The 22,584-nt window shown below is 37.7% G+C and overlaps 1 protein-coding gene across 1 annotated transcript in view; it reads right to left on the bottom strand.

Annotated features, from left to right (window-relative positions):
* The window catches only part of CPNE8 (copine 8), a 211,950-nt gene that overhangs the window by 178,042 nt on the left and 11,324 nt on the right, over positions 1–22,584 (bottom strand). Inside the window, exons 2-3 of the mRNA XM_026502116.4 lie at positions 3,927–3,967; positions 2,392–2,438 (exon numbers count right to left, since the gene is read on the bottom strand). Coding sequence (XP_026357901.1) covers positions 2,392–2,438; positions 3,927–3,967 — 88 coding nt within the window. The remainder of the gene's footprint in view (positions 1–2,391; positions 2,439–3,926; positions 3,968–22,584) is intronic.

Genomic DNA, 22,584 nt, shown 5'->3' on the forward strand with positions numbered 1-22,584 from the left:
ATTTAATTATTTAAATTAATTTAATTTAAATTTCTCTTTCCTTTATCCAGCAAGTTCAATTAGCTGCTAAATACAATGGATTTTAGCTCCTAAATGCTTGTCTCTTGCATCTGGCACTTCCTTTCTATTCTTCCAGACTATTCTCCAGTTACTAACAATTTTAATTCTTCTGAAATGCTGTCTATTGAAATTGCCTCTTAACTCCTTTCTCTTCATCTTCATCCATCTGCTCCTATCCACATTATATAACTCTGGGACCTATTTCTCATCACTTCCTCAATTTCTACCTTGTTTTTATACCCCCGTTGAGTATTATTTCCTTACTAACTCTTTTTACTCCTTCAAGGAGAAAAAAATAAACAAGCAGAATATTGTTTTCAGTCTTATTTTATTATTATGCTATTTTCCCTGATGAGTAGGCCGCCTTTCCTATTTGTCTCTCATTCAGAGGCAAGCTTAAATAAATAAGAATAAAGCCCAAAAATCAATTTATAGAATTTTCTTCCATTAACAAAACCAGAATGTGAACATTGGGATCAGATCGGGATTCTGCAAAGCAAGATGGTCTAACAGCAGAGGCTCTGGTACCAGATGGCCAGGGCTGAAATCCCCACTCTGTTATTTATAACTGGGTAACTTTCATCCTGTCACTTAAGCTTTCTGTGCCTTAGTTTCCTCATGTGTAAAATAAGGATTATAATAGCATCACCTCTTAAGGTTATTGTGCAAACAATAAATTAGCCAATACATCTAAAGGGATGAGAACAGTAGTTAGTATGAAAGATCTTGTTTAGGCAATAGGAAGGCCTCATCACTAGGGATCTTCATTGGCCCAGATGCCTGGTCTCATGCCTTATGAATATTTATCTCAGTTCCTTTACTGGTCCCTCAAGTGATGTTATTTTCTGAACACTTCTGATAAGTGCTCATCCCCAGCTAGCTTGACTCTTATGGTCAGTCAGCAGTTCCACTGGATTGCCCCAGGCCTTTGAGAAAGGGAACTCTAGAGCCAATAACAAGAGACAGCATATCTTTTTGGAAAGTAATCAAAGGAATAATTAGAGGAACAAGAAAAAGGAGCATGGACTCAGGAGAATGTTCTAACAGAGAAGACAAAAGATAACATAGATAGAAGTCTGGATGAAGGAGGTGGCTCATTTGAGATTTTTTTTTTTTTTTAACAGAAAAGAATTCACACCACTGGAAAACTGATAAATAAAGAAGGTGTGGGAAGGAAAGTCAAGATGGCTGCAAAAACCACAGTTTGATATTTTGGCTGGTGACGTTATTAGCTATATGTGAAGCAAAGAAACAGCAGCCATAGGGTAGAACTGATGAATTTGCATTGGGGTATGTAGAGTTTGAGATAAAGCTCAAATAACCACACGGAAATGTCTAGAAGCAGTTAAATATGAGAAACTGGTGCTCAGTACCCCACTGACCCATTATCAGTAGGGACAATTTCTGAATTGGTTTATTCTGCCAGTTTTGAGAATAAATTACAATGACCTTATCTTCTATCTCACAGTTGAGACACACTGGTAAATTGGCTGGCTGCAAAGCAATGTACGGCAACAAATAGCACAAACCCCACCAGGGAAATCTCACCAGAAACCGTAACCTCATTAAAACAATGCACTAACGTCCTAGGATAGCCAGCCACTACAAGCAGATAGAAGTGCCTTTTATTTTAATAGGTCCTCCCCTCCCCTCCGGTGATCATCCTTCCATTTGAAGGTGGAGATACTCCAGAATACAAATTAACTGAAATACTAATTCTGCCTCCTTGCTTTTATTTCATTAAACAAAGTATGCTTGTGCTGTGATGAGCACTGGGTGTTACATGCAACTGATGAATCGTTGAACATTACATCAAAAGCTACGGATGTGCTATATGCTGGCTAACTGAACATACATACATACATACGTACATACATACATAAATAACAAAGTATGCTTTTATTAGGAAACTGAGCTTCTACTTTATTTTCAAATAATAAGTTACTAACTGGCAAAAAGCAGGTGATAGTTGATATCAAGCACCATACTTAAAACCTTTAAAGCAGTATTTTATAAAAATCAGCAGTTGACCCCTAAAAGTGAGACTAAGACTAGCCTTCAATTATGTAAGGATTGCAACACATTAAATTTACTTTACAATGAGGAAAATGCAAGTTTCAAGGCTAGAATATTCTACAGGAAGGTCATAAATCAGACAAACATTGAGGATTAATAAAAACAAACACAAAGATTACTTTCATAAATTAAAAAAATGCAATCCTTGGGTTGAAGAAGACTTAAAATAAATCAGGGCGGTATCACTTGACCAAATTGTAACTTAGACCCCCTATTTTCCAGCACAACAATATTTTTAAAATTTTTAATGCTTACCTCTCTCCATTCTTTATTTCCAACTCCTTGTACATATAAGACACAAACTATAAAAGATGAAAAAGGAAATATATAAATGTCTTTTTATAAATATAAGATATGAATGTACACAATTTATTTTTTAGCTGCCCAAAAGCTACATCAAAATGATTTCCTAAATCCTGGCCTTACTCTTGTAAGAAAATTGCTAGTAAAACATCAAAAGACTAAAAACTTTTGTAAAGAAACAAAAACCTATATGAGATCTTTAGAGCCTAACATGCGTCGACTGAGGCACAAAAACATATAATAATTATTTGCTGATGTCTTCATCTACATTATGCTACAGATACACATAAATTTTTAAACTACAGTTTTAACAGTTTGAAGTATTTCAGTATGTTACTAGACATTAGTCAAGCTCTTCCAAAGATACCCATAATGCTCAAAGCCATCACAAGAAGGACAATCTAGAGTGTATCATCCTCTACATTTAACATTTGCAACACCCAACCTCAGTATCTGTAAACAGGTAAGAGATCCTGTCAACCACAAAAGGAAGTCACAAAAAGAGAAACGAAGTGTTTGGGGTAAAGATAAGGGATTAAAAAAAAAAAAAAAAAAGTCCCACTCATTTGTCAGGTGAGCCCCGGGAATTTTTAATACCCACAAACTGTAATGCCTTTTCCCCAATGACTACCTCAAAAATTCTAACATCTCACAAAACCGCCCCCCTGTAATTAAATCACATTTGCCCACATACTTGTAGAGATGGAGAGTTGCAGTATATAAATTTCTAACTATTACAAGATTTGGAAACACTTGTTGATTTACACATTAATGTTACTGTTTTCTAATTTAAACTGTCTTTCTCATTTTACAAGTTATCTCCAATTTTTTAATATACAGAATTAGGAATCAAAAAATTCAGTTCATCCAAGACAATGTTCTATATTTCACTTGGTTAAGCATGCCTTTACATACGCTTTTTATTTACAAAAAAGAAGGAAAATTATTACTCTGGGATTAAATCACTTAAAATTATGGTCCATTGTGGTCACCTTTCAAATACAACTTCTATCATATAGCGATACCATGAGGATTCGGCGGGGGGGGGGGGGTTAAAGATTTTATTTATCTGACACAGGGAGAGAGCACAGGGAAGGGGCAAGCAGTGGGCAGGGAGAAGCAGGCTTCCTGCTGAGCAGGGAGACCGATGTGGGACTGGATCTCAGGACCCTGGGATCATGACCTGAGTAGAAGGCAGACGCTTAACCGACTGAGCCACCCAGGAGCCCCATGACTCTAATTTCGAAGTGAACTGTCTTACATTTACATCTTCAATCTTATTCTCTAAGTGCTAAGCAACCCCCTCACTTTAGCCAGACTACTGCCCAGGTAGATGAGAATGCAGGGCTTGACACCATCCCCCTTTCTGTCATTCTGTGCTTTAAAACAAATATTTAAACAAGAGCTGTAAGTTTCATACAATTTTTGCAAAGTCAAGTTAGAAAAATAAGTAGAGTGCTTCAAAAAAGCAAGTAATAGATACTTACTTGGATCAGATTTAGAGAACGTGTCTCTGTCAAGAAGATTTCTGTTGAATAAAAGAAAAAGACGAATAAAAGGCCAAAATATTTATATGAATACACAAATGTATATAAATATATAAACTTATTATATATTATATATGTAATACATATGTATAGGATATATTATATCTGTGATATATGTCTGCATTATGTATTATATATGTGTTATATATGTATATTATGTGTGTGTGTGTGCATATATATATATATCTCGACTAAACAAAAATTTGCTAAATACGTGCTTGTACTTTTTCAAAGTAAACATCACTTAAGTTCAGGAAGCCAGATTTGCTCAGCCTTGTACTGAAGCTGGACGATGACAAGAGTCTCCACAAGCTAAGATTAAAATCTGAGAGATTTAACTGTTTCAGGTTTCCTTTTATCCCTTCACAAATCAGTATACAGATGGTCAGCAATGTTTCCTGAATTGAATTTTGAGTTGTGAAACTGATCAAAACTGTTTGGGATTCAGAGCACACGATCCCATCAGTCCACGTAATTAGAAGGCAACAGTGAAGTACTGTCTATTGACATTTCTGTGACATCAGTTCAGAGGAGTTTTGTTGCTACTCTGGTTTGGGAATTTAAGATGAACATGCAAATCTTTATTAAAGATTTTTTCAGTGGAAGAAAAAATTTAAAAGGTGGACAAAGCTATTATGAGCATCTATTTATTCTTATCTACAGATATTTCCATATCTAAACCAGAATAAAAATGGAAGATCAGAAACTGTGAAAGTCTGGATTCCTCTAATATTGGGCTATCCTGTGTACCTTCAATGGTAGTAATGCAGTCCTGTACTTTATGCTCATAACAATAACCCTGAGTAATCAAAAAAAATTAATTCAGTATGCCCTGATTAATAAGACAATTGGAAAAATTTCCATCTAAAACAGATTATTTTCTTAAATATGATAATTTGAAGCTATACTCTTGTACAAAAAAATCTGGCTATCTAGAAGGGTGACTTGAATGTTCCAGAAGTTAAATTTGTCCTTCTTACTCAACCTTTCTTAATTGGTAATAACTTATAAGAACAAATCACATTTTTATGGTTAATACTTATACTAAAAATCTCATCTTTAAACTGTCTTATTTCTCCACCCAAGACTACTACTCATGCGCATTTATCTGTACTGCCCATGGTATTTGAAAAGCCTTTTTATTTTTTTTTTTAAGATTTTATTTATTTATTTGACAGAGAGAGAGACAGCCAGTGAGAGAGGGAACACAAGCAGGGAGAGTGGGATAGGAAGAAGCAGGCTCCCAGTGGAGAAGCCCAATGTGGGGCTCGATCCCTGGACCCTAGGATCACACCCTGAGTGGAAGGCAGACACTTAACGACTGAGCCACCCAGGCACCCCTGAAAGGCCTTTTTAAATATCAAAGTGATATCCTTTCTTATTTCAGGTTCTCAAAAGTTACTGCTTCCATGGAATCATTGTACAGTAAGAAAATAAAAATACAGTCAACAGAAAATGCAGCACAGACCCAAAAAAATGACATTATGTCTTGAAACATTTCCTAAAAAGAAGAGAAAATATTAGACATATTTATATTTGGAATTAAGTCAGCTTCAAAAACCACTAGTCAGAAATCAAATTAAAATAATCCTTCTGTACCGTAAGCAGACATCGTGACTCCAGCAATGGTTAGCAAACAGTAAATTAAAACATTTCCACTTGAAAAATTACTGTGATATATATTTACAAAGGTGGCTCTCCACTTAAGTGGAAGTTCTTCAGCCCTTCCCGTGTCTCCAGCCTTTTGCTCACTAGTGTCCTTAAAAAATGTAATTCAGCTCTTTCTTTCAGAGTTCATGATAATCTAGTCGAGATGACAGTGCAAAATAGTGCAACATGGTTGGGACTCAAAAACTATGTTATACACTTATTTATAAGAAAATAATGTGATTTCAGTGCCTATTTATCTTCAAAAAAAATAAAAAACAAAAACCTGCAACTTTCAACCCCAAATATAAAATGGATTTCTAGTAAGAGTAAAAATAAACATTTTTAACCACAGATTCTACAGGTTAACATTGTTTCTTCTAGCTATTACGGTCCATAATATACATGGTAAGATCAAAAATAAACAAAGAAAAAAATCTTGGATCCTTTACCTGATAAGAAATACAACTCCATAATTTCTTTATAAATTAGCCCCTGATATTAGCAACTTAAATTTCCCACTGGTGTTTGACAACAAATTTCATCAATAAAATTCAAACATATACGATTTCAAAAGTTTGGAAAAGGCAAATATTCTTAAATAGTATATACAGTATAAAAGACGAGGGATTATCAAAATTCATCATAAAGTTCGGGTTGGTGATAGAAATGAAGATTTTTACCTTTACATCCTATTAGAAATAAAGCACGTTCACATTAAGTAAAATAAAACAGGTCCAATTGCAAAGGCTGTTTTATAAATAAGAAACTAAGCTGAGGCTTGGAGAGCCTGAATAAATGAGTAAGAACACACTTAGCCCGGTATCATCCAGGGGACTCAGCCCTTCTAAATCTGACTTCTCTGTTCTTCACAAAATGCCATACTGTCTGGAGAAGTCCAGAAGAAACAACTTATTTTCCTGTAAGTGTTGGAAATATGGAAGCCCCCCACCCAAATTATACCTATTGGTGGAGCCACTAGAGTATAAAATAAAATAAATTCCTGTCCAAAGACTAATATGAAGAGCAATCCTGACTACAGAATGGAGACAAACAGGAGACTAAACATAACTTTATTTACCACAGAAAAATATCTTCACTTCCTATATGAGGAACTGTAATAATAATAATAATAATACACAGACACGTGCACACACACACACACCACTCATTAGCTTTTATGTGGGAAAGTTACACTTCCTTCCACAGAGCTGTCATTTGCTTAAGCCTGGATGCCTATAATTGAATGCCTATTATAAGTTTATAATGTGAGGATACATATAATCCTGAATGTATCTTTTTATTCTGTAAATCTAGATGTAGCTAAAACAAGGAAGAGAGCAAAGTCCTAAAAAGAAATTATGGAAAACTGTAGCATGTGAGTAAGAAACTTTACATGAAGAAATAACTTAATCGCAATTATAATCTGTGAATTGCCTGAGTTGTTCTAGTAACCACTCATCCTCCAATTTCAATTAAAATTCCTGGACTTAAAAGAATACAATTGAAATAGCATCACTAAAGCAGAGGCCCAATCAATTAAACCCTAACCTGCATGAAGAAATACCAGGTTAATGGAAGAGGCGCATTTTACATGAAACCTGAAATAGGAGAATAGATAAGCAAGAATTAGTAATACCTTTCCAGGACCATCCAGAAGAAAGGATTCCCTGACTCCCCCCTTAACTATTTAATCCTCATAGGTATTGATCCCTTATAACCCTTGTATTAGACTGATGCATCAAGCTACCCTCCCCGATGACAACAGTCAGTTCGCTCATCCTATAACCCTGTCTGCTCTGATTTTATGCTCAAGTCACCTTCTGATTTTAAGATAGTTCTCATACCATTATTAGCACAGAACTGGCCAACTGGCCAACATGAATATTATAGTTTTCCTGGCCATCGTAGTTTTTATTCTCTTTCCAAGAGCCATATTGAACAGTCTGGTTAGCCCCTTAAAATGACCTCTCAGCTAAAGACTCTTGTCTTTCTCTAACTGGAAAACAGCAATTCCCTTTAGACTTCAGTGTAAATCGGCAAGTATTTTTCGACCAAATACTCTATGCCCGAGACCTAATTAAACACTACCAAAGACAGAATAAATATTAAAGACATGTTCCCTTTATTTGAAGAAGCCTGAGTTGTACTAGGTAGACAAACTCACAGAAATGACTAAATAGCAGGGGTGCCTGGGTGGCTCAGCTAGTTAAGTGTCTACCTTGGTTTCAGCTCAGGTCATGATCCCACGGTTGTGAGATCGAGCCCCACATTGGGCTCCACACTAGGCATGGAGCCTGCTTAAGATTTTCTCTCTCTCTCTCTCTCAAAAAACAAAACAAAAAACAAAACCCACCACCAACAACAACTTAAATAGCAATATTGGACTGTATATAAAATAATTGTTATGGGGAGAAAAAACAGTAACCTAAAAATAGAGTCAGATTAAGATACAATGCTAAAAAAAAAAAATCAGGTACAATGGTTAGCACTTTTCCCAACTATTTTTAAAAATATACTAGAGAAAAAAAAACAATTTATAGGTATGTGTATATAATTAAAAACTCACCAATGAATATCTTGAAATAAGTATCTTAATTTTCAGAAGTTCAAAGATCCTTCTCTGTTATATTCATATATAATAAAGCTTTATGAATGGGATACTAAAGCTTCTAACTCTTCATGTCTACAGTGAGCAAACAAGTTTAACATGATCTATTAAGGTAACAGTGATCTGTGAGTTAACCTAAAAGTTGTAGGCCTGCTACTCTCTCTTTCTACTCAGTAAATGAAATCACCTAATAAATATTCTTCTTTGACAGTGTGGTAAATATTGAATTTTTAAAAAATTCTTTAAAAGGGAAACAAATACCATTATCCTAACTAACACAGATGCAATTTGGAGAAGAAAATCTACTTGATATGTATGATAAATTTTAAAGTTAATAGTTCCGCAGTAAAAACAATTTTATTATTCGTGACCTTTTAAAGCGTTAATTTAACAAAACAAACACTATAGTTGTTTTAGGGAATAAATCTTCAAATTGAAGACATGAAGTGAGTTCCAAAAAGCAACACTCCCGGTGGCCAACAAAGCTTAAGCAGGTAAAGGGAGTCTACTGCTGTGCCTGATCGGAACTGTTTGATTTAATTTCTCCTAAGAACAAAAAAAGGAGCTTACAAATCGAGCCAAATAAGATACTGTTCCATTTCATTTTCCACAGGAGCAAAAATAGAGCCTATGGAGCAGAACAATGCTTCCTCATTTTACAGCCCAGCATAAATTGTCCACCAGCGGACAGAGAACCAGTTCCTGCATCATACAGCCTCCCCCTCAGAGTCGTTCCGTATCTATAAACAGAATGCCTCTGGATTTGATTAAAATTTAAGCAACTGTTGGGAGCCTTTTATTTGCTGTTCTTCGGCACCGTCGGGGCCTTGCTGGCTGCCCGCGAGCTCTTCATGAACTGCTGCTTAGGCAGCCGCGGAACGGAGCGCAACTGCCAGGGCTCAAGCAGCACCCGCCGAACGAATGAACGGTTTTAGTTTCCAGTCAAAAGCATCGGCTTCTTTCACTGTAGATACAGTGAGGTGTCTTCTTATGAAAAGAAGAACAGAAGAGGTGGCATTTCGGGCCTTTGCCCTAATAAGTAATCCATTAACTGAAACAACACCAGAGTGACCGCTTTACTGGCATCATAAACATACCCCGTGTCACATACCCCCTGTCACTCGGCCAGGCGTTATACTGTCTTACAGACTAGAACAAGGAAGTTCTTGGAGGCTATATATATAAATATATATTATATATATTATATAAATATAAATATAAATATTTTATATATTTATAAATATTATATTTATATATGCATTTATTTATAAATAAATATATAAAGGCATATGCATATTCATATATATGCATTAAAATATATATTTATATATATTTATTTTTCAATGCACATACACATAAAATGGTTTTCAGAGGTGTTTTTTTTTTTTGTATATAAAGACAAGGAAATCAAAAGTTTTTTGAGCAACTGAAAGGAAATTTATCCCATCTTCGAAGTGATTTGAATGTAATATTTAATCATCTTGGACTCATTTATTTAATCTCTATTTATATTATTATTATCACTCATTGAACAAATATTATCTCTGGAAATGAAGCACAGAAATTGAAGGAAAAAAAACATTTTTCCTGAAACTACAATTTCTACGGCAAAGGGGAAACAGGTTACGCATAGGCAAAAAGTAAAGCTTTCAGGAATGAAAAATGAAGCATTTTGAAAACGAAGCTTACTAAAATGTCAAAGTCATCTAGAATCTTAGATACCAAGTAATTCTGAAGGATAGGGTCATTGGAAAGTACTTAACAAGATTATCTGGCTTTCAAGAAAATAAGAATACACTTTCAGGTTTGAAGTTGTGCAAATAGACTACAAATTCGGCTCCATAGCTGCCTCTCGTAGCCTGAGCAACCAAGGAGAACTCTATCATACGGGCACACATTTTCCCACAAACACTGGAAATAAAATACTTTCGGTTGTTTTCAGTTTTGCCAAAATTGGTTGTTTAAAGTATTTATATATTAGTACTGCAGAGCTGAAAGGATCAGTGATAAAAATATTTTTTCTTTTTTTTTTAAGATTCTATTTATTTGACAGAAAGAGGTAGAGAGAATGGGGGTGAGGGGGGTGGGAAGCAGACATCCCGTTGAGCAGGGAGCCTGCCTCAGGGCTCCATCCTAGGACCGGAACCAAAGGCAGACGTTCAACAGACTGAGCCACCCAGGTGACCCAGAAATATATTTTCAATCCTTGCATGGGTTGAACTCAGTTTAGATATTAAAAGAAATTACAGAGGCAGATCATTAAGGGTGAAAACTTTTATGTTTCTCTAAAGGTATTCAGTATGATTGATATTCTTGGAAATTACTTAAAAGAAAACCCAGGCTTTTTCAGAATGTGACTTGTCAGAGCTCTGGTTTGCCTGAGCTGAGGTAAATAGAAGAACCCATTGGTTTGAAGTAATATAAGGTTAACTCAGGGTAATACAAGCTTTCAGAAAAGGGTACAAAACCCAATTCCTGCTTTAAGCTGGAGAAGAGATACATAACATTTAACAAAAATGGACAGGATAAAAAGACAGAACAGGATATGGGGCTTCTTAAAAACCAAAAACTCCGGTACAAAACTAATCTCATTATATTTTCCCCAATCTTGCAACTCCATTCCGTATCTCAGTAAGTGGCAACCACAGAAGGCAAGATAATGCCCCCTCCCAAACATATCAGGCAGGTCCTCATCCCTAGAACCTACACGTGACCTTATTTGGGAGAAAAAAAGTTCTGCGCTGATGTGATTATATTATAAATCCTGAGATGAGGGGATTATCCTGGATTATGTGAGTGAGCCCTAAACACAATCACATATAAAAGAAGAAGCCAGAGGGAGATTTGACACAGACAGGAAACAACGATGTGAACAAAACAGAGAGAACTAAGACTCTGGCGTTGGAGACCAAAAGGAGGCAGCCACAAGCCATGGCATGCTGGCAGCCACCAGAATCTGGAAAAGGCAAGGAACGGATTCTCTGTCACAGCCCCAGAGGGACAGCAGCCTGGCCAGCGTCTCGGTTTCTGCTACTGACCTCACACTTCTGGGCTCCAGAACTGTGAGAGAATAACTTTCTCTTGTTGCAAGCCAACAAGTTGGTGGTCATCTGTTACACAGTTGTGGGATCCTCTCACAGCAACTCCTCACACAGCAACATGCTCCAACCCACCCTCTCTCTTCCAAGCCAGACTCCAGAGCCAGCCTCTCCAATCCCTCGTTTCCCTATTCCTCTCTCCCCGGATGCTTCCCTCCACCTTGGCTTCTGCATCCAAGTCCCAACTACTTCCCAGACCTCAGAGCTCTTAAGTGATCTTCCTGCCTCCTGTGTCCCAGTTCATTCACCAAGATGCCTCCAAGAGCAATAAAGATTCTGTGGAGATACAGGAAAACCTCATCAAATGGCCCCATTGCAGGAAACCCATTACCTACAGAAACTCCAAACTCCCCAAAATGGCACTAAATACCTGCTGCATTCTGACCCTGGCTTTATCTCCAGCTGCACCTCTATCCATCTTCCATATCATGGACTCTGCTCCAGACATTTCAGATTTTTTGCAGTCCCTTACACTAATATTGCCTCACATTTCTGTACTCACGTTTTCCCCACAGCATCCCCTTTCCCGAAATTTCCTCACCAAGCTCATTCCTGGTGGGGAATGTGAATTCCTCTCTCTTCCCACAGCAGTGCTCTGGGAAGGCAGATTATTCCCTCCCGTGTACCCTATCATACCCAGCTTGAACACACATCACAAATTCTGCACCTGCTACTTATTTAATGAGCATGGTGCCAGGCTCTATGATGAGCATTTTAAATACATCATTTCACTTAACCCTCAACACAATCCTAAAAATGTAGCAGTTATTATCAGACTCCATATTCCAGAGGAGATAACAATATTCAGAGATGTTAAATAAAGTGCTAAAAGTCACAAGAATAGTTAAGTGTTTACGGTACATTTCTGCAAATTTTTTATCGATTTATAATTTTGATTTTGAGTTTTTATTTTTGTATTGGCTATACTTCCTGAGAACAAAATGAAATGAATGGCAACTACTGTTATTATTCATCACTTTAGAAGCTCTAGGGAATAAGATACAACGTGCAGATTTAATTTTATATCTAGAAAAAAAAACCAAGAGAATTAATAAAAATCTTTCAAAATTAATAAGATAATTCAGTAAAGCAATTGGAGGCATGATGAAAACAAAAAAATCAATAATTGTCCTAGGTATCAACTGTTAATAATTCTCCTATCCCTTATGGACTTTTTGGTAGATACCTGTTGCCTTCAGTTACTGAAGTAATGTGCAGGCTCTGCAGCTCTTACGGTGTACCATTACCCTGCTGTCAAGTCTCAGACCAAATTCTGCCCAAGAAACACTTGTTACTGAGTGGGACTCAAAACAGTCACACAATATGCTCTATGTGTTTAACCGAGGTCTGGCTCTCTGCTGTTTTCAGGCATTCCAAACAGTACCGTAAGGCATATGTGATAATATTCTGGTAGCAAGATTCACCTAACCTTCTGGTCAAATCAGTCTAGAGAACCCTCCAAACATTCTGCACCCATGACCAAGGAAGTCCTTAGGCCTAGAGCACCACTACAAATGGTGGAAACACAGCATTCACCAGGTATATACGACCTGTTCACTTGCGCAATATTTCTAGCTAATATACGTATCTTTCTTTTGTAACAGCTTTACTCAGATATAATTCTCATACTGTAAAGTTCACCCTTTTAAAGTGTACAATTCAGCAGTTTTATAGTATATTTCAGAGTTGTGCAATCATCATTTCCATCTAATGTTAAAACATTGTACCAACTACACCCACGCCCCCCAAAAAACCTCTACCCATTAGTAGTCAGTCCCCATTCCACCTCCCACAGCCCCTGGTAACCACTAATCCACTTTCTGTCTCCATGTATTTGGCTAATCTGGATATTTCATATAAATGGAATCATACAATATATGGTCTTTTCCGACTAGTTTATTTCACTAAGCCTATTGTTTTTAAGGTTCATCCATGTTGTAGCAAGTATCAGTGCTTTATTCCTTTTTAATGCCAAATAATATTCCATTGTATAGATATACCACAAGCTCATTAGATAATACACATTTGGGCTGTTTCCACTTTTCGGCTATTATCAATAATGCTGCCATGAACATTTGCATATGAATTTTTGTGTGGACACATGATTTCATTTCTCTTGGCTATATACTTGGGACTGGAATTTCCAGTTCACAAGGTAACTCTACTTTTAACATTTGGAGCACTGCCAAACTATTTTTCCAAGTGGCCATACCACTTTACATTCCCACCAGCCACGGGTGAGGGTTCCAGTTTCTCCATTTCCTCTCCAGTGCTTATTACTGTCTGTCTTTTTTATTATAATCATCTAGTGGTCTAAAGTGGTCAGTCCGCAAATCTGATCACCATAAACTTCACCAGTAAAAAAAAAACCAAACCATTTCTGACATCCAGAGTAATTACAAAATCCTCTGGTGCTGATCAAGATAAAGACAGTATGACAGTCCAGAGTAGGCATTTCTGGAGTGTGGACTTCTGATTAATTTCAAATACTAATGGATCCCATCCAAATATGTAGTTCTGACTAAGATATTTTAGATTTAACTCTACAACATAACACACACATCTCTATGATACTGTCTCTGCTGAAATATTTTAAAATAGATTATGGAAAATATAACATCAGCCAGAATCAATTAGAAAAGATTGGGGGAAAAAATGTAACACACTATATATATATTTTTTTAAAGATTTTATTCATTTGACAGAGAGAGAGACAGCCAGCGAGAGAGGGAACACAAGCAGGGGGAGTGGGAGAGGAAGAAGCAGGCTCATAGCAGAGGAGCCCAATGTGGGGCTCGATCCCACAACGCCAGGATCACGCCCTGAGCCAAAGGCAGACGCTTAACCGCTGTGCCACCCAGGCGCCCCACATACTATTTTTTAAATCTTGGCATGAAGAATACTTTCTAAGCTTTACACAAACCTCAGAGAAAAGCTTAACTTATCTGATAATGAATGTATTTTAAACTTCTATACAGAAATGATACAGTAATTAAAATACAACATTTGTTACATATATTTTGGATAAAATGTTAAAGCTATAAATATGCAACGCATTCTCTAAATAATGGGCTAAAGAAGTGAATAGGCATTTACTCACTGAACGTATTATATGAAGTTCATACTCAATAGTAATCAGTGACATGCAAATAAAATAAATAAGATACTGTTCTGTGATACAGATAAATAAATATTAGCTGCATGAATTATGGCTCGTTTAGCTCTTAGTGACATAAAGAGGGAAACGCATGATGAAAATGTGGAGATGTTTTATGGAACCCAGAGTTAGGAATAAAACTGACCCTATGGAAAGAACTAAACAAGAACAGAACCACAAAGCCTTGACAAATCAACAGAGACCAGCACCATGAGGCAAGGAGCAGGACTCCAGGGTCAAACAGGCAGCAAGACCACTGCCAGGCTCTGCAGCAAAAGGGCCTACTGCAACTTCCCAGTAGCCTGTCAACGGCAGAATTGTAACAATAGCAGAGAGCGCTCTGTGCAGGTGGCAGAGAAGGAAAAGGGGTTAACTGGGATGGCAGCTGAGGTATTCACTTGCAGATGTACGCTCTGAGTTCCTGCTCTCTAGGCAGAGGGTACCACGCCTGCAGAAAGGAAGTCGGCTTCAGATATTTATCCATGGAAAATCCAAGAACAAACTGGACTGCCACCTTGTCGAAGTCATCATAACATGGATATTAGTGGATACAGGCCTTAAATATATCTCAATAGGGGGACCAGGAGGTATGCGCTGGTTGATATGCTCTATCACTGGGTGGAATCTGGGGTGATTTGTACATACTCCTTTGTTCTTTCCAGTGCTGCTCGGTTTCATGTGGGTGCACACACGCATGTGTGTGTTCTTACATGAGCACGTAGCACTTTTCTAAAGCTTAGTAATTTTTTTAGAGAGCCTTCGCTACCTTCCTGAGGTAATCCACTGTTTTCCAACTATTTCTGTTGAATGCCAGTATAAAAATAAGAGTTCCTTGGGGAGCCTGGGTGGTTCAGTCAGTTAAGCAGCTGCCTTCAGCTCAGGTCATGATCCCAGGGTCCTGGGATCGAGTCCCGCATCGGGCTCCTTGCTCAGCGGGGAGCCTGCTTCTCTCTCCGCCTGCCGCTCCCCCTGCTTGTGTGCCCTCTCCCTCTCTGACAAATAAATAAATAAAATCTTAAAAAAAAATTTTATACCATACAATCCTCATAGCAACTATATGAAAAGGAACTTCTCTCCTCATTTATAAACCAAAACAGAGAGAGATTAACTTATCTAAACTGACTTGGCAATATATGGAGCTGCAGTTAAAACCCAGATATTTCAGTCTCTAAACTTGTGCTCTGCTCCTTAATACATTACACCATTTCCCTTATTATGTGACAGCACTTGAAACTGTGTATCATCATTTTCCTCAATCCCTTCTCCTGCCTGCTCTGAAAGCAATACCTGTTTTCAGCTCACTTGCTAACAGCTAGCTGGGAAATGACCTTGCACATATTTTAAACAATTTTCAGGGTTTATTACTTCTCCCGGAATCATTGCATGAAGCATGTTTGCAGGTGACAATCACTTGTCCAAACACTAAGAGCTAGTGACCGTGAGAGGTGCACAGATCACCACCAAGTAGAAAGCTGAAGGCTAACACTACCTGTCAACATCAGCTCAGAGGTACCTGCCTTGCACACCACTTCAAAAATATATTGGTCACATGATTAGGTTTTCTCACTCTATGTTTCTTTGTCTATTAGTTGTTGAGCAACGTATTGCTTCTATGGGGTAAAAAGTAATGTGTCTTCAGGCTCAACATTAAAAAAAAAATCTTTATATGCAAGGTTGTCTTGAGTCGGCTCTCTTTAAGACTTAAACAACCAATGCGTAGGCTATGCCAGTGAGAAAAAATATCATGCCTATGAAGGTAAGGTTAGATTGGCTGGGTTTTGTTTTGATTGGTTCTCCAGATTTTAAGTAACATCTTCTGTAATTTCTTTGGATCACTGATCACTGAACAAGTGAAATGTCCTGAAGAGCAATCTGAGAATCAGCAACAGAGTTTAAACAGAAGGAATTAATTTGGAACAGAAATGTGTTTGTAAACATAAATGACCAGGGGAGATAGGGAAACTGAAAATAATTTTCTAATAGGCATCTGTTATCCTTGTCACAAATGATTAAACCAGGAATTTGTCCCTGACTCAAAAACACTCATCTAGGGTCCAGAAAATAAGTAAATAAACAAATAAAGCTCATTAGCAATGATGAAACCATGCTACCTACAGTATTTGACAAATCCTAGAAAATAACGGAATGAAACAAGTATAGGCAATTGTTCAGCCATGTCTCCTTGTTCCTGTCTTCATACAACTGATTTTTTTCTCAAATCAATTGATGTTACACTCTCCTCTGTACTTATGCCTTCCAGTAATGGTTCCCTTTCATCTGGGATGCTCTACTTTCCTCTCTTCAACTATACATTGAATAAATAATTATTAAACACTATCTATATGCAAAATATTGGTTTAGATACTAAATGGATATAAAGGTGAGTAAGAGAGGCTCCTGGGTGGCTCAATCAGTCATGAATGACCTGCCTTCGGTTCAGGTCATAATCCCAGGGTCCTAGGATAGAGCCCCGCACTGGGCTCCCTGCTCAGTGCGAAGCCTGCTTCTTCCTCTCTTCTGCCTACGGCTCCCCCTGCTTGTGCTCTTTCTCTCTCTGTCAAATAAATAAATACAATCTTTAAAAAAAAAAAAAAAAGGTAAGACACAGTTCCTGTCCTATAGGAATTTATAATTTAATAGTTGTCTGATACTCTTTCAAATGTTTATTCAACAAGCACTAAGTTATTAAGTGACAGAAAAAGGACTTGGTGTTGGACACTGTGACATGAACACATGGGCTCCTGATCCTAGTTTATATTCTATTATTCTTTACAAATCTGTAAAGAAATATGTGCAGCAGAATGCAGAATGTGTATAATAAATTCATTACAGATGACAGAAAGGGAGGGATAGTCAATTCTACCCAAAAGATCAGGGAAAGTACTGTCTATTGAGTCCATCAAGTGAAATAACAAAGTGAGGCAGAACTATTCCCGTGAGAACCAACGCTTGGGCACCATAGTCCTCTCAGGAAATGCAGGTGGTCCAAAATGACTTAGAGTTTAGGAGAGAGTTTTTAGGGGCCAGTGGGGAGGAAGAGGGTGGTGGGACATGGAGAGAAAGGGATGAGGCTGAAAAGCTAGGTCAGGGTTTGTAAGGTTCTCATGGACTTAATACATAGGCAATTAAAGGTTTTTAAACTACAGAGTAAGAGTATGATGGTATTTGCTTTCTGAACAGGCCTCTAGCAGTTCCATGTGCAGGATTAATGGCACAGAGGAGGAGAGTGGCCACAGCAAGATGTGAGGTGGGGAGAGCGAAGGAACTTTTGCCATGGTGTCCACAGGAGTCAGACATGCCTGGACCCAGTCAGAAGCAGAGAAGTCAGCCATGCTAAAGAGGCAGGAGATCAAGGCTTGAGGTTCAACTGGCAGAAATTCTACAGGGCTTGGGGGAATAGAGAAAATGGTAGGGAGGACTTATTCCCTTGAGGGAAGCAAACTGGAATTCTCAGGAGTGCCTGTACATAGTTTGAAAAATCTCTGAAGCAATTCTGATGATGATAACCCTTGTTTTGAGTAGCTGGTGGAAATCATGCGCCCAAAATGAAAGTGATGCAACCACCCAATAATTTCATTTTTTAAATCACAGCTTTTTATACGTGTGCTAGAAATGTTCCTCAATCATCTTCATCATATCACCAAGTTATTAAACGAATTCATCCACGTATCGTCCTCACTGAAACAAAGTAGCTCTCTCTTTCTTTTTCTAGTAAGAACCACTACTGAGGTCAGTGTCTCTGGAAAGATTCAATGTAATAAGGCAGGATATAACATTTCAGGCAAAATACAATCAATTGAACACTTAGATACTTCAGCTGTGTCACAAGCACTTTGGAAATTCTTTAGCCCATCCAACAAAACGTTATAACCAGACAAGTGCAAGAAACAATATGACTTACAGACAGTGACTTGACTTAAGTAAATGTGCTCATTTTTTTACTTGTGCACATAAAAAGAAGTGGGTTTCCCCCCTTTTCTAGAGAAAGTATTATTTCCTCTTCCATCTTCTCATTAACACGTCTTTTTAGTTGAATTTAGACTTTTCTAAAATTTTGTTTTACCTCTTTATGACACAAAATTAAAATTGGTGGAACAAAAACACAGGGTCTGGCAGAAAGTACAGCAGCAGGTAAGAAACCTATTGCTTCTTGTAGAGGCCAGGCGACCAAACAGTTCTTCTCACCCTTGATTCTACCCAAGTGAGACCATCATGCCCTGCTGCACTTTAGCAGTTCACCAAGTAATTTATTAGAAACATTTCTCCCCAAGACAAAATCTTCCTTGGGTCAAAGATGTGCTCATTCATTTTCTTATTTAGATATGTTATACAGGATCTCATCATATATACAAATTCTATCATTTCTCTTTTTTTGCATATTATTCATCCCCGATTAAATAAGCAAATCACCTGCTGTTTAGAAAGTAGTAAGTGTCCACTTCTAAAACTAGTTTTGTTATTTGGAGGCAAAGTCAGTGCATTTAAAATTATTATTTGTCTCTCATTTGTTCACAAATAAAACTTTATGGGATGTTTTATGTACATTAAGTAAGATGGGGTAACTACATGCTTTTATTAAATTGTACTGGTAAAATGAGTTATTTTAGTGCTCTTACTGTATATTCAAACCAATATTTTAAAAAGTATAGACAGAGACAAATTCATGTGTGTCCAGATTCATTCTTCCAATCTGTCCATAAGGCCGCAAAAGTTTATTAAAAACCTTCCAATGTGCAAAGCAAGCAGATAAGCTTTTGAAAATCAACAATAAGACAAATATGCACTCAAAGTTGGTAGGGGAGAGAAATATGCAAAAAACCTAAATAATTACGTCAAAATAAAATAAAAGTACAAGAAATGCAGTGTAGGAACTCAAAGGAGGAAATGATGAATTCCGGTTCAGGAATCTAGTAAAACATTAGGGGGTTGCTCCAAGGGAGGTATACAGGCATACCAACTTTCTTTTGATTTGCTTTATTGTAGTTCACAGATAGTGTGCTTTTTTTTACACATTTAAAGCAACCCTATGTCGAGCAAGTCATTCGGTGTTATTTTCCCAGCAGCATTTTCTCACTTTGTGTCCGTGTCACATTTTGGTAATTCTAATAGTATTTCAAACATTTTCATTGTTAGTATGTTATATTTATTAGGTTGATCAGTGATCTTTGATGTTACTATTGTAACATTCTAGTTGTTTTATGGCAACCATGTACCACACCCAAACAAGAAGGCAAACTTAACTGATAAATGTTGTGTGTGTTCTGACTACTCTACTGACCTACTATTCCTCCATCTTTCTCCCTCTCCTCAGGCCTCTCTGTTCGCTGAGACTCAACAATACCGAAATTATTGTTCAAGAGAAAGAAAGAGGGGCGCCTGGGTGGCACAGCGGTTAAGCGTCTGCCTTCGGCTCAGGGCGTGATCCCGGCGTTCTGGGATCGAGCCCCACATCAGGCTCCTCCGCTAGGAGCCTGCTTCTTCCTCTCCCACTCCCCCTTCTTGTGTTCCCTCTCTCGCTGGCTGTCTCCATCTCTGTCGAATAAATAAATAAAATCTTTAAAAAAAAAAAAAAGAGAGAAAGGAAGAGCCGTACATCTCTCACTTTACGTCCAAAGCTAGAAATGATTAAGCTATCAACAGCCAAGCCAGGCCAAAAGCTAGGACTCTCTGTAGCCAGTTAGCCAAGCTGTGAATGCAAAGAAAAAAAGTTCTTGAAGGAAATGAAAAGCTCTACTCCAGTGAACACACACATGATAAGAAAGAATAGAAGCCATATTAATGATATGGAGAAAGTTTGAGAGGTCTGAATCGAAAATCAAACCAGCTGCAACGTTTCCTTAAGCCAAAGCCTAATCCAGAACAAGGCCCTAATTTCCTTCAATTCTATGAAGGCTGAGAGAAGTGACGAAGCTGAAGAAAAGCTGGAGGTTAGCAGGGGTCGGTTCACGAGGAAAGAAGCCATCTCCACAGCATAAAAAGTACAAGGGGAAGTGCAAGTGCTGATGTAGAAGCCACAGCAAATTATCCAGAAGATCAGGCTCAGACCATTAACGAAGGTAGTTACAGCAAACAACAGATTTTCGATGTAGATGCAACAGCTTTCTATTAGAAGATGCTATCTTGGGTGCTCACAGGTGGAGGAGAAGTCATCGTCTGGCTTCAAAACTTCAAAGGGCAGGCTGATTCTCTTGCTAGGGTTTTAATGCAGCTGGCGACTTGAAGCTGAAGCCAATGTTCATGGACCACTCCCAAAATCCTAGGGCCCTTAAGAATTATGCTAAATCTACTCTGCCTATGCTCTATTTAGGGAACAACAAAGCCTGGATGACTGTACATCTATTTACAACATGGTTTACTGAATATTTTAAGCCCACTGTTGAGACCTACTGCTCAGAAAAAGGACTTCTTTCAAAATATTACTGCTCATTGACAATGCACTCAGTCACGCAAAAGCTGCAATGGAGATATACAATGGGATTAACGTGGTTTTCATGCCCGCTAACACAACACCCATTCTGTACCCCATGGATCAAAGAGTGATCTTGACTTTCAAGAATTAACATTTGAGAAATACGTTTCATAAGGCAATAGCTGCCATAGTGATTCCTCTGATGGATCTGGGCAAAGGAAACTGAAAACCTTCTTGAAAGGATTCACCATTCTAGATGCCATTAAGAATGTGTGTGATTCATGAAAAGAGGTTAAAATATTAACATCAACAAGAGTTTGGAAAAAGTTGATTCCAACTCTCATGGATGACTTTGAGGGGTTCAAGACTTCAGTGTGAAAGTAACTGCAGATGTGGTTGAAATAGTAACTAGAATTAAAACTGGAGCCTGAAGATAGGACTGAATTATAGTAATCTCATGATAAAAGTTGAATGGATGAGAAGTTGCTTGTCATGGATGAGCAAAGAAAGTGGTTTCTTGAGATGGCATCTATTCCTAGTGAAGATATTGTAAAGACTGTTAAAAGGACAATAAAGGATTTACAATGTCACATAAATTTAGTTGATAAAGCAGTGGCAGGGTTTGAGAAGATTGCCTCCAATTTTTAAAGAAGTTATACTGTGGATAAAATGCTATCAAACAGCAGCACAGGCTACAGTGAAATTGTCGATGAAGGAAGAGTCAATCGATGCAGCAAACTTCACTGTTGTCTTAATTTAAGAAATTGCTAGAGATACCGCAATCTTCAGCAATGACCACCCTGAGCAGTCAGCAGCCATCAACATCAAGGCAAGACCCACCACCAGCAAAGAGGTGATGACTTCCTGAAAGCTCAGATGATGTTAGCATTTTTTTTAGCAATAAAGGATCTTTAACTAAGATTTGTATATTTTGTTAGACATAATGCCACTGCATACTTAATAGACTGCAGTATAGTATAAGCATAAGTTTTGCATGCATTGAGAAACCAAAAATATCTATTTGACTCATTTCAGTGCAACATTCCCATTATTGCACTGGTCTGGATCTGAACCTACAATATCTCTGAGGTGTACCTTCAAACCAAGGATAGGCACAGAAACTGGGTGGGGGTAGGGGAGGCTTTCCAGTCTGAAGGAGAAGCACCAACGATGGTGAGAGGCAAGAGTATACCAAAGAGATCTAGAGACTAGCAAGTGCTCCGCTTTGGCTGGAGTCCCTGTCTGAGATGTGACTGGCAGGGGATGGATATCTGTCCAGGATGAGGGAAGACCCTCAACACCATGTTAAAGCTGCTTAGATCCTCTTTTGGGAGAAAAGGAGAAAGACTGAAAGTTTCTGCAAAAGGAAAATCACACAATTCAACCTCTATTTAGAAAGCTAACTACACAACATGTGAAGAATAGACCAAAACATGTTAATTCTGGTGTCACAGAGAATGGTTCAGAGAATATTTTAATATTCTGGGGGGAAATACAACTTCCTGAACAAAAAGGTTGGCAGCAGGAATGGAAAAGGAAGCGACAAACACTTTGCAGAGCCAAGTCAAATAGAAAGTTTCAGTGACTAATCAGACACTCTTAAGTAGGTTAAAGGTTATAACAATAGAAAGCTAATAGTATACACATCACTTGGTATTGGTTTAGTTTATTTCAAA

Source organism: Ursus arctos, unplaced genomic scaffold, assembly GCF_023065955.2.
Source record: "Ursus arctos isolate Adak ecotype North America unplaced genomic scaffold, UrsArc2.0 scaffold_26, whole genome shotgun sequence".
NCBI classification, from domain to species: domain Eukaryota; kingdom Metazoa; phylum Chordata; class Mammalia; order Carnivora; family Ursidae; genus Ursus; species Ursus arctos.